Consider the following 13858-nt stretch of genomic DNA (forward strand, 5'->3'; position numbering starts at 1 on the left):
TTTATCATGCCCAGCAAAGCCTCTGGAGTGACTAGGAGGGCTGGCCTTGCCAAATTCTCCTGAGAGCATACCTGGGGAATGAAGATGAAGCAGTTGATTGTGGTTGTGCAAACAAAGATTCCTCCAGATGTGAGGCCAAAGACCAGGTTGGGCCAGGAGTGCAAGTATCTGGTGACCACGAAAAGAAGCCCAGCAGCCAGCACCACGAGGTTGACCCCAACCATGATGGTTAAAGATTGATTCACAGGAGGAGAGCTGACATGGTCGGTCAGGCCAGCCAGGTAGGCACCATAGAGCAGCAGCAGGCCCTGGAGGCAGAGGGGAGAACCAGAGGCTCAGGGATGTGGAATAACCGGCTCGGGGTCGAAGAGCAAGAGGGTTGGAACCAATGTCCTCGTTTGTAAAAAAAGGATAATAATATCTACCTTACAGGGTTGCTATGAGCACCGAGGAGGTGCTTAATAAATGCTACCTTTTTCTCCTACACTGAGAATCAGTTTATCAGAGACCAGCAAATCAGCCATCAGACAGGAGTCTGCCAGGACAAGGCACAGGGCAGGATGGTGCAGGCGGGTAGGAACTCTACAGAAAAGGCTGCAGGCACTAGGAGGGTAGTGGGTACATCGTACTGCTGGGGCTGAGGGCTGCCACGTCCACTGTGTGGTTTTGCGCTGCATGGCGCTGAGGACCATGTGGAAGCTGAAACAGCCCTGTGGTCTGCTTGTCAAGTCATGTGCCTTAGGAGGGGCAGTGTCCTGAGGAACGGGCTCTTTTTTCTAATTTTCCCAAAGGCACCATCTGCTTGCCAAGCCTTGCACCGGCAAGATTGCATCTGCCTCGAAGGGGTGCCTTTTTCTAATTTACACAAAGGATCTCTATAAACTAGCAGCGGCTCTGTGCCAGTGGGTGTTTATGGAAGATGGAAAGTGGAAACAGGGGAGAACAAAGGTAGGCTGGAACCTAGACTAGACGGTGTGGCAGGCACAGGCAGCAAAGGCTCCACCTATACCCCTCACCTTCTTTATGATATTGTCTGCCCCCACCACTGGGAACCCAGGGCCCTATTCTTTCCTCTTTCCCATGAATATAAACCTGCTCACAGATTTCTCATTTGTACTAAGGAGAAAATGACTCACAGCACCTTTAAGTGCTGTCTTTCTTGGAAAGAGCTGCGTTTAAACTGAAATCAAAACTTTAATCAATAATACAGAATATAGAGATTCAACACATATCCCCCTGACTACGTGCAGTGTCATGCTAGGTGGAGGGCAGGAAACGATGCTACAAAGAGAAAGAAGTCATGGTCCTGCCTTTCAAGGAGCTCAGTCTGGTAGGGAGATGTAAGGCAAGCATACAAATGTTCGTGTTTTATAGCACAGAATGTGAAGACGCCATGCGGGGTGAGGTGGGGTGGGACTACGCGGATTCAGAGGGAGAACTAGTAATGAAAGTAAGGTCAGTTATCAGCAGGGCACCTGCCAGTGATCCTGAAATCCCACGATGTGACCAACTCCACCTGCAGGGACGGCCCTAAAGATGATTTTGGGAAAGGCTGGCTGTGCCTACAGTGAAGGAGTCAGCATGGCAGAAATGGTGCCCCCAATGCCCATTGTCCCAAATAAGGCCTGAGGACCAAACGTGGCCACCCTGATATCGTCAATGACTAGAAGATAAACACACCAGGAGGCCAGTGGGGCCTGACTTTTGGGTAACTGATGCAAGCAGGTGGCATTTGGCAGAGTTGGATTAGTAATTTAATCAAAGGTGAATGCAATGCTTATCATTTTGAAATGTTCAAATCTGATTCTATTGAAATGTTTTAATTCCATTAAAATTCTTGCCAAAAGGAAATGAGGTATGAATAAAGCCTCTATCCATCCATGACTTGTGTTTGAGTGAATCATATATACTTGGATGTCATTCGCCTTCACTGCTTATAAGTATGGAGTAGGGGGCAGTTGACAGGTTCAGGTTGGGGGCTCCTGAACTTAATGCCCTGTTCATTGAAACAGGCCTGCCCTGTGCTCCCCAGAGCCAGGTTCTCTGTCCTTCCAAGCTGAAAACCAGCTAATAGGTAGTTGGTTCTAAGGACCTCCCTTAGTGCACTGTATAGGTATCCTGTACCTCTGGAAATATCTTACTTTTGTCTCTAACAGAGACAAATGAGTCTAATGATGGGACATTCAGGGCAGTATGGGACACACTTTGAGGCAGCTGGAATCACTCAAAGGACACCATGGATATTGTCACCAGTCTTAGGGCCAACTCTGCTTCCAACCACAGTGAGAAAGGTAGGTGGGTGAATGACAAAAGGATACCTTGATCCAAATCTTCTTTGTAGGGAGCTGGGGAGAAAACTGGTATTGCCAAATCAATTTTAAAAACCAGATCAAGAAATGGGAGAAACAGTAGGTGAATTCCACATGATATGGGGAGGACAAAATGAAGAAGTTCAAAGAGTTGAAAAAGTGACCCGCCCCCCAAAAAAGTAGAGAAATAATAAGGGTCATGACTTTGAGATTGATGTGTCAACAGTGGCCCTGCTTTCATGATTCTTTGCAGAAATCACCTCATTAATTCCCTCTCAATATCCGTTTTGTTGGTGACAGACCGGCTGTATCCCCAAGAGATGTGGTTACCAACCTTGCATCCCACAACAAGAGCAATCCAGATATCGGAGTACCGGGAAGCACAGAAGTGTGTGCTGGTCAGTGAGCAGGACACGTCTCTCCCTGTCACCTAGGAGGGACAGAGAGTCAGGGCTGAGGGCGCCCACAATTCCCAGGAACACACAGCAGATCCCTGTGAACATCCTGGCGTATGTAATTCCCCCCTTAGAATAGAAAAGCTATAATATTTAGGTGACTTCATTGGAATCTAAATGAATGACTTAATTGGAGGAATAGACAATGAAGTTGGCTGACATGTGGACGCTTGGTGGCAGCAGGGCTTACCCCCTGTGAGGTGCTTTGCTACCACAATGATTCAAATTACTGCCTCAGCAAAATGACAAATTATAATATTTCACATCATGTTCTTGCTATTTGTTAACCGTTGAAACCTTAAATATTAACTGTGCAATGTCAAGATTCCACTGTCTTCCCCAGCCCAGTGTGAGGCTGGAGACATATAATTCCTATCCATTGAACACTATGTACCGGGCACAGTCGAGTTCTTTACCTGCATCGCTTCACTTATTTTTCACCAGAGCCCTAAGAAAAAGATAGTATTATCATCTCCATTTTACCTATGAGGAAATAGAGACTTAGAGAGGTTAAATGACTTTCCTAAGGTCACATGGGTAGAACGTGGTAGAGCTGGGATTTGAAGCAGGGGTGACTGATTCCAAAGGCCACCTCAAAATTCTACCTTTACCTCTCAACAATTAAGGGAAGGCAACTTCCTGTATCTACAAGTTCTCATTATTGGTAATATAAAAGAGGCCAATTCCAGCGTGTTGTCAACTCGGTGGCAGCCTTTGGAAGACAGCTGGGGCCAGAGGCACAGTGGGAGTGGTCGCATACCTTGCAGACAAGGGGCAAGGCATTCATGACAGCCACAGCTCCTGTCATGGGGCTCCTATGGACCTCCTGTCATGGCCCTCCTCTTTGGACCATCTATCTTCTTGTTGGGAGGATGATCCCACAGCAGATGTAACTAGGAGAATGACCTCCATGTACCCTCAAAGCCAGTCCCCCCAGCTCAGGAATTAAATTCTCCAGGAATTTGGAATCCTCACCGTCATACTGACACTGAGAATCTGGAGGCACTGGATGGGATCAGTAAGCACCCACGTCGTGAGCAGGATCACGTCAGCTATAACCAGGACTGCCACCAACCCTAGGAGTTGCAGGTCTTTGATTATCTGCAAAAGAGTCAAGGTCATAATTTTCCTTAGCTCACTGGCTCTTTGACAAAGGGGCTAGAGTGTCCTTTGTGTTCTGACTACAGGCTCCAGTGTTAGCCCTCCCCCAAAGCTTCAAATCCAATCACTAAAGGTGAAACAGATACTAAATATTTACAAGGAGTTCTTTCTTTTGTTTTTCTTTTTGTTACGGTACGAATTGCCTTTATTGATTGCAACCAGAAGTAAAACAGAAGGAAATAGAACAGCTCCAGCTCTTGAGGTGGCTTCATAGACCCTGGCACCACCCTCCAAAAGGTACAAGGATTTCTATGTCCATATCCTCATTATCACCATTAAATATTTCCATTTGTTTATCTTTTCCATATCCTATCTTTTTCCACAGAAGATTCAAAGGTCTTATAAAATAAATACTCTATTGTTTCTAGATACATTTATATGAGCACATAGACAGATATGGAAGCTTTCTCATAAAACTATTAACCACTAACCTGAAGGGTGGGATTGAGAGCTGAGGGTGGTGGACGAGCATTACTATATATACTGATATGAATCACTTGACCTAATACAAAGAAGATGTCTTACTTTCGTGACTACAAAAATAAAATTAAGAAAATGTATATCCTGCAACAGGATAAAAAACAAAAAATATTAAGGAAAAGAGAAGATAAAGAGAATTATGATGATGGTTCAGGTGAGGTGAGTATATAATATTCATGAATTGGGATAGAAATGTGGATCTGAGTTTTTGTCAACCGGTGAAAAGAAGGAAGCACAACCAGTTACATGATTCATGGTGCTTGTAAGATAAAGATAAATTTGTTGCTTAATCAAACTGCTCAAACCCAGTGATAAAAAGTAAATCTTCAAAGCAATCAGCAAAAAGGATACATTATGTATAGAGAAACAAAGATAAGGAAGACATCAGATTTCTCATCAGATACAGGGCCAGGTGAAAATACAGTGGAGAAAAATCTTCAAAGTACTGAAAGGAAAAAAAGAAAACCTCAACCTAGGATTCTACATCCAGCAAAAAATATTTTTCAAAAACAAAGGTGGAATATACACTTTTTCAGAGAAACAAAAGCGGCGAAATTCAAGGCTAGCACGCCCACATGAGAATGTTGGATATCTTTCAAGCAAAAGGAAAATAATATCAAATGAATACCTATACAAGGAGATTAAGAGCTCTGGAAGTGTTAACTTTATAGGAAAATATGTGATTTATTTTTATATTTTTAAATGTCTTTAAAAGATAACTAATTTTTAAACAAAAATAATTGTGTGGGGCTTATATCATATAAAAGTAAAAAGAATAACACAAAGATTGAGAAGGGAAGAAAAAGAAGGATACTATTTTAAAGTACTTATACTACGTGAATATCAATTATAAACAAACTCTTCCAGAAATTGAAGAGGAGGGGATACTTCCCAATTCATTCTATAAGGCAGGTATTAATTACCCTGATACCAAAGCCAGAAGAAGATTTTACAAGAAAAGAGAATTACAGAGCAATATTTCTTATGAGCATTAATACACACATTATAAACAAAATAAATCCAACAATATAAGAGGATAACACAACATGATCAAATGGAGTCTGTCTCAGGAACTCAAGGTTGGTTTGAGATCCTAAAATCACTTAACGTAATCCAACATATGAACAAACTAAAAAAGAAAAACCATAGGATCAATTCAATAGACACAGAAAAAGTATTTTATAAAACACAACACCAATTCTTTATACAAACTCTCAGCAAAATAGGAATAGAAGGGAACTTCCCTAACAAAATAAAGGGAATCTACAATTAAATTATGGGTAACATCATACTTAGTTTAAAAGACGGAATGCTTTCTCCATAAGATCAAGAACAACTCGAGCATGTCTGCTCTCAGCATTTCTACCAAACATGTGTACTGTTGTTTCCATTATACAAGAGATGGGACAGGATCTGTCTTTATTTACAGATGTTATGATAATTCATGTAGAAAATCTGATGGAATCTACAAAAAAGCTACTAGAATTAATAAATAGGTTAGCAAAGTTGCAGCAAACAAGATCAGCATACAAAAATCAATCGTGTTTCTATGTACTAGCAACAAAAATTGGAAAGTGAAATAGAAAACAATAACATGTGCAGTAACATAAAAATATAAAATACTTAGGAATAAATCTAATAAAAGATGTGAAGGACTTCCACTGAAAACTACAAAAAAATTGCTGAGAGAAGTGAAAGAAGATCTAAATAAATGGATGAACTTCTTGTCCTTTAGGCAATCTTTTTCATATGTGTGTGAGTATTCACCATGATTCAACAAAATTCTTTAAAAAACAAAAAACACCATTCCAGAGATGTAAACTCCCACTGAGATATATTGGGTCTGGGCAGGGCCTATAGACAAAGAGTTTGATGATAAGCTTTGAAGTTTGGGCAGCTCTATCAGGGAACGTGATAAAATGGGGGAATGTGGTTAGGATGACAGCTGATATCAGGGACATGTAGGTGATCTGCTGCCACATAGCTTCTAGGGTTGATTCTCTATGCTGAATGGGTGTCCTCTTCCTTGCCCACTGCTCCAGGCCCATCATCCTTCTAATGCCGAGAGTGGCCTTCTACATGGAAAAGAATTGGGCTCCAGTGAGGAAAATAACTACTTATCTGCCAGAGTTTCTTTGTACTCACTCTCCCTCCCTCCACTTTCAGTTCACAGCTGTGCTAAGCAACAGTCTCTCTGGGCATCTGGCTTTCTTATGCTGGTGCCACCTATGGGTCCGCTCACGTACCCGGAGCAGTACCAGGACCTGAGGTACATATGAAGCAGAAGCTATGGTCAAAGACCTATCTCCCAATAGCACTGACACACATCCTTCCAGTCGTGGGGACTCATGAGGCCACATGACTCCAAGGTTTGAAATGAGGAGCAGGAACCTCTGTCGTAAAAGGGCCAGACCAGTAATCTGGCACAAACTTCTCCAGTTTTTCATCAAGAGTGAAGCTGCTGTCTGCAGTCAAGCAATGTGTATGTGCTGCCTACTCACCACTCTCTTGTCCGGGACCCTCTGCGTAAACACCTTGTAGAGTCGCCAGCTCTTCCCCAGAATGGGTCCAAACACGAGAGAGGTCCCGATGCACAGCATAGACAGTCTTACCTACAGGTGGAAAGGGACAGAAACAACAGGCATGAGAGGAACCTTTGTCATTCTCCACACATTCTGACCTGCAAAGCCTCAGTCCACAGAGGGCGTGGGGCAGAAAGTGGACCCCATGGACTAAGAGTTTCAGGGATCACCTCTGAAAGTACCCACAGCGAGGATAAAGGTAACCACCACCCACAGGAGCCGCAAATTAAAACAATTTTCAAACGTTGGCATTACATTCAAAACAAAAATGTAAGACTTCACCTACCTGAATGAGAGTTTCCATTGAGCCTCCCGCTGAAGCATCTTGATCTTGAATCCCAAAGAGGTAAGCGCTACTATAAGTCAGACAACTGCCTAGTAAGGTCACAATGTTCAGGTTGGGACTGGACATCTTCACAATCCTAGAGGAGTCGGGAAGAAACACACGTACAGTCCCAACCCCTTGCCTTGGGAGTGGACAGAGCTTCCCCACGAGTATCCTCTCCAGTGTAGCCTCAGAGCGACCGGCCACTGGGAAGAAAACACCTATCGCCCCATAGAATATTATGATTTATTTAAATTTATTTTCAAAAAGAACTGAATTCTGGCATTGCTTGCTTGTATAACTCTTAAGTCTTTTAAAATGAGGCCAGCTTCTAAACACAGATGGTATCAAAGAATTGTTAGTTTTCCATGAAGTTTATGGTTGCTAAGAGACTGCTGTATGCAGCCTAGTGAATAAATAAGTAGCAGGTAGATACCTAAAGAGATACAGTTTGGAGCCCTTGGAAATGAGCTGTAGAGTAAACACCTGTTTGGAAAAAGGTTTGGGATTTTTTTTTTCATACATTACTTGCTTTATTTGAGACATAAATTGTTTTCCTGTCTCTATCTGACCAAGAGAGAAAGAGGAAGCAGGTATTAAAAGCAGGAAATCTGGGAAAAGTCTTTTCTTGAGGAGTTTTAAATAAGGTTACAGAACAATTCAAAGATTAGAGGGAGGTATGGACAGTCAGGGTCTCGGACAAACCCTAGGCGGCGCCAACAGAGGCTCAGAACAAGGTAGAAATGTGTGAATTAGTCAAATTTAGGGTAAAACCAGGCTTAAGCTTTGTTGTTGTTCTTATGGATAACAATAAGAAGTAAAAGTCACTAGTAACAATTAAGAAGGAATGCAATCGTATTTAAGAGTTTTAATCCAAATAGGGTATTTTACATAAACGCAGTATTTACACTGAGTCATATGATAATTATACTTAGTTATATATTTATTTTTAATAGTATCAGAGGAGGAAAGCATTGTTAGCTATGTACCTGGATTACCTGGCAGACCACCTTAAAGTCCAGAGCTAAGGAAAAACCATCTGCTTGGTGCAGCCTATTTTCATGGCAGGCAAAGCATCTAGGAGGCATTAAAAAGTTTGCCAGTGCTGGATTTGCAGACATCATAACTACCATTGGCCCAGCTTGATTACTTCACGTCTGGCAGCATAACTGCATCCATACACATGAGAACACCAAAGCACTGCCCCAGGACTCAGGCTCCAAGCATGGTCAACACAGGCCAAAGGGTCCAGTTGAGATTTCCCTTGTCTTGGAGCAAAAAAACTTGATTTTATTTTCCCCTCTAAAAGTGAAAACAACTTTCATGTATTCCCCTTATAAAATGGGGATACTAATACCCCTGACTCTCAGAGCTATGAGGATTCAATGAGGCAGTATAGCCAAGCGTGGCACAGGACCTGCCACAGAGTAAGCATGTTTGCCAACAGCAGCTGATGACATTGTTAATCTCACCATCTCCCAGACTTTGAAACCTAGGAATCAGCTTTCCTTCCCCTGTTTCTTTATCACCCAAACCCAATCAACTGCCAACTTTTTTCATTTGTTCTTTCAAAATCTCTCTTCAGTTGTCCCTCATTCTCCATTCCTGCTACCACATTTATCCAAGACACAGTCACATTAGGAGCAATGGTACTGGAGTCAGGTGTGAAAAATGGGGATCCTGGCTCTGCCGCTCACAGCTGTGTGACTTTGGGCAAGTCATTTAACTATCCTAGACTCCTGTTTCCTCATGTGTGAAGTGAAGATAGTCACTTTCATATCCACCCCAGAGGTTATTGCAAAGATCAAATGAGGTGTGTGCCTAAACTCTTTGAAAACTCTAAGGTGATGCTAAAACATTAATTTTTGGAGTTTTAGTGTGCTACCCATTTTCCCCTGTCCTAATACAACCTGTACATTACTGTCAGACTTATTTTCTTAAAATACCACCTTCATCACTTAGCAAGAGAGCTACATGTGTAAAGAACATTTTTCTACTGTTTACCTTAAGTCTCCTGTATTCAAATTTAAGATCTAGCTTTATCCTCCTCAGTCACCACGTCTTCAAATTGTGGACTTCCGGAGAGTAATCTTCCCTAGTTTCTTTGTCTCCTTCCACAAGAACGGGGATATGTGGTGACTGTTGACTACTGAAATGAGAGCATTGCTAACCAGCAACTTCACAAAGCAGGTGTTAAGAGTAATACATTTGAGAGCCCAGTGCTGCCACTGATTCAGAAAGCAGCACACCGCTGACCTGGGACCGGCCACTGGTGCAGTCAGAAGCTTGGGCAGAGGTACTACCAATGGGTGGGCTCCTGCAAGACCAATAACTGGCCATTTTCCCCCATGGCCACTCACAAGCTCCTGGGCATAAGCCATAAATATCTGATGGGGACCTACTCACCAAGCAACAGCCCATGTTTCACAGCCACACGTTTGTGTTGTCTAGATCACTGATGAGTAGGTTTCTTTCTTCATTCTTCTCTGGACCCATTTTATTGGAACACCACTGGACAATCAGGTCTCCTTTCATATAATCCAGTACTGGCAGGAAATCCTGATTTAGAATTCCTCCCCCTTCTCATTTAGTTAGGAGGAACTCAATTTAGTTATCCTTGACAAAATATATACTACATAGTCTTCACATCTCAGAAGTTGATGCAAATTCATTTTTCAAACGGACATGTTATGGACTCATATATGTATATTTCCTAGAAAAGCAATTTTACTGACAACTTGCCTCAGAAAAAAAAAATGAATGGAAAATGATTTACCTATTTTGTTACGCCAAGTGAACACCTGTGAAGTCACTGAAAGTGGATCACTTCCAGTTCAGCCCGGAGAATTATGCATGTCTGGGGAATGTCTGCTACTTTGATAGGAATCCAACCTCTGTCATTTATATTTTTCTATTGAACTAAAAGATGAAACTTACATATGCTGAGTTTTAATCAACCACAAATACATAATTTCCACAAAGCAAGAAGATTTAAATACTGTATACTTAATTATAAAGAGCCAGTCATATCTAAATTACTTGTGCTGCATTTATGAAGAAAGAAAAGCTTGGAATAGGTTATTGACTGTCAAAAACAAGGAGGGATTTTAAAAAAAAAAAAAGGATCATGGGCCGGCCCTGTGGCTCAGGCGGTTGGAGCTCCGTGCGCCTAACTCCGAAGGCTGCCGGTTCGATTTCCACATGGGGCAGTGGGCTCTCAACCACAAGGTTGCCAGTTCAATTCCTCAAGTCCCTCAAGGGTTGGTGGGCTCTGCCCCCTGCAACTAAGATTGAACACGGCACCTTGAGCTGAGCTGCCTCCCGGATGGCTCAGTTGGTTGGAGCGTGTCCTCTCAACCACAAGGTTACTGGTTTGACTTCTGCAAGGGATGGTTGCAGATGGTGGGCTGTGCCCCCTGCAACTAGCAACGGCAACTGGACCTGGAGCTGAGCTGCGCCCTCCACAACTAAGACTGAAAGGACAACAACTTGACTTGGAAAAAAGTCCTGGAAGTACACACTGTTCCCCAGTAAAGTCCTGTTTCCCTTCCCCAATAATAATAATAAAAAAATCTAAAAAGGAAAAAGGATCACATGACTATCTCATTATCATTTTTTCTGCATTTATTGGTTGGCAATATAAAGCAAGCGCTTTCCTGATTTTTCTATTCTTAAGTAAGGTCTCAATACATATAGAGAAATATATCCATCTACATCTATAGAACCTGTATAAACCTGGATTCTCATCTCAACAGTTTATTTTATTTTATTTTATTTTATTTTATTTTATTTTATTTTATTATTTTATTTTGGAAGGAGAACAGGACTTTATTGGGGAACAGGGTGTACTTCCAGGACTTTTTTTCCAAGTCAAGTTGTTGTCCTTTCAGTCTTAGTTGCAGAGGGCGCAGACCACTATGCCTTGTGGGAGGCGAACTGGCAACCTTGTGGTTGAGAGGATGCATTCCAACCAACTGAGCCATCCAGGAGCTCAGTGGCAGCTCAGCTCAAGGTGCCGTATTCAATCTTAGTTGCAGGGGGCGCTGCCCACCATCCCTTGCGGGACTCGAGGAATTGAACTGGCAACCTTGTGGTTGAGAGTCCACTGGCCCACGTGGGAATGGAACCAGCAGCCTTTGGAGTTAGGAGCATGGAACTCTAACCGCCTGAGCCACGGGGCCGGCCCCTCAATAGTTTTTAATGAATTCAGATGCGTACATGACATCTACCAGTTCAAAAATATGATGTTTTAAAAATCTTTATCAAATATTGGTTTCTGATCTTGGATGTTTATCATATTTGGAGTTATGGAGGACTGACCGGTTATGTTATTGTTTCTTTTTAATGATGGTTAAGGACTGAGTTGGGAAACATGGACTGCAAACGGGGCTGAGGGTACTTCTTGGCTTGCCATGACTATTAGAAAACTTTCCTAAGATGTCAAAGGGCCATGCTTTCTAAAATGCTAATTAGTTGATATAAATGGTATCATTGAGTTTTAAACATATGAGATGTGATCAATAAATATGGTGAATGCTATTGCTGGGTGCCATCCAATGGAAAGGCAATGATCTCCAATACAGGAAGCAGCACTTCGAACCTTAGTAATAGTGTGCGAGAAGTTTCAACCTGCTCGGTGCAGTCAGTAGGGTGTGAGCTACGGTTGAGAGGTGTGTTTTAAAGTGTGCCATAAATCATGTATCATGAACAACGCATTAACATGAAACAGGCATATGATTTCATCTTCCATCATGACAACATTCCATGTCACAGATCGCTTCTGGTACGACAATTTCTGTCAAATAAAAACATTATGGTGTGTCCTCATCCACCTTATTCACTGGATCTGGAATTGAGCGACTTCTGGCTTTCCCCTAAAGTCAAAATGATCATGAAAAGTAAACGTTTTGAATCGATTCAGGACATGGAGGCAGCCACAACAGTGCAACTAAAGACACTCACGAAAGAAGACTCCCAGAACTGCTTCAGAAAGTGACAAGAACGATGGGATAAGTGCGTTTGAAGGAGAGTATTTTGAGGGGGATTAATGGCAATGTGTCTTACCGTAATACATTTTTTTATTTAAACCTTCACTGTATTCTTTGATCACACCTGATAACTAAAATCAAATACAAATATCTTTTCAAAAGCTTTATAATAAAACAATTAAGATTAAATTGTGAGAATTTGCTGAATTTCTTTTTCAATCCACTGTTTTTGATTCATGCTACAATAAGATTATAAATCTTTCTCATCTGGATATGTTACAAACAGCTTTATTATAATGTTGTCTGGTTTGTTTCAGCTAATGTGATCATTTTTCTATCTTGCTTATTTCTAATGTATTGGGTTCAAAATCTGAATCTAGTTCAAATTCTACATACTTCAAACTCCTATTTCTGTGACCTCCAACCATTTATATTCAAACTTTGTATCATAAGGGCAAGAGCAGCCTGACCCTGCTCCTTCCTCTCCTGACTGGGCCACCATGCTAGTAGACCATCCTAGGAGATTTCATTAACCTTTCAACCTCCAGAGTTCTAAATTCTTTAAACATGATATCTTCACTTTATTCCACTTTCAGATACCCATCCCCAGGGTCATACCCTGGGTCTTATAATCATTCAGAATGGTACCACTTCGGAAGATTTAAACACTAATAACTCACTCTCTGATCACAATCCATCCAAAATTTAATTCCTAATCTTCTCCCTCCTGTTCCTCTCAAATTCTTCCCTAGTTTAGGTAATAGCAGCTCCATCTTTCTATTTCCTTGGACCCGAAATCTTGGAGTCTTCCTTTACTCTTGCTCATCACACACCTCCAATCTGTCATGAAATCCTGTTGGCTCTATCTTTGAAATACATCCAGAATCCAACTTCTTCTCATCACCTCTGCTGCCACCACCGAGATCAAAGTCTTACTTTGCATTTCTGATTTGGATTATTGCAATAGCCTCCTAACAGATCTCCCTGCTTCTACACCGGATCCTCCCTATATCTATTTTCAACGTAGCAGTCAGAGTGATCCATTAAAGGTAAATCAGATCATATCACTTCTCTGTTCAAAACCCTGCAATTGTTCTCCATCTTACTCAGAGGAAAAGCCTGTGTCTGCCAGCGTCAACAAGGCTTACACATTTGGTCCCCATTATCTCTCTACCTCATTTGTCTCCTGCCCACTCCACTCCACCCAGGCATCCTTGCTGTTCCTGGAAATACCAGGCACTCACACACTTCAAGGTTTTGAAATGGCTATTCTCCCTGCCTGGAATATTTAACTCACACGTCTGCTTGATTTATTCCCTCTCTCCCTTCTTGTCTTTGTTCAAATGGTACCTTCTCAACTAGGGCCACGATCACAACCCATTTAAATCACATCCCTCCCTCAGAATTCCAAATCCTTCTTGTCTTGCCCTATTATCTCCATCCCCATCCCACCATAGTACTTATTACCTTCTAATGTATTACAGAATTTACATATTTAGCATTATCGTTGTTTATTGTTTTCTACTTCCAATTAGAATTGTTCATGATGTACTCCCAG

At 41.9% G+C, this 13858-nt stretch overlaps 1 protein-coding gene across 1 annotated transcript in view; it reads right to left on the bottom strand.

Annotated features, from left to right (window-relative positions):
• The window catches only part of GPR156 (G protein-coupled receptor 156), an 82880-nt gene that overhangs the window by 17187 nt on the left and 51835 nt on the right, over positions 1-13858 (bottom strand). The window contains exons 4-8 of the mRNA XM_033122298.1: positions 7274-7409; positions 6907-7017; positions 3740-3865; positions 2644-2739; positions 72-308 (exon numbers count right to left, since the gene is read on the bottom strand). Of these exons, the coding sequence (XP_032978189.1) occupies positions 72-308; positions 2644-2739; positions 3740-3865; positions 6907-7017; positions 7274-7409 (706 nt within the window). The remainder of the gene's footprint in view (positions 1-71; positions 309-2643; positions 2740-3739; positions 3866-6906; positions 7018-7273; positions 7410-13858) is intronic.

Source organism: Rhinolophus ferrumequinum, chromosome 2 (genome assembly GCF_004115265.2).
Source record: "Rhinolophus ferrumequinum isolate MPI-CBG mRhiFer1 chromosome 2, mRhiFer1_v1.p, whole genome shotgun sequence".
NCBI classification, from domain to species: domain Eukaryota; kingdom Metazoa; phylum Chordata; class Mammalia; order Chiroptera; family Rhinolophidae; genus Rhinolophus; species Rhinolophus ferrumequinum.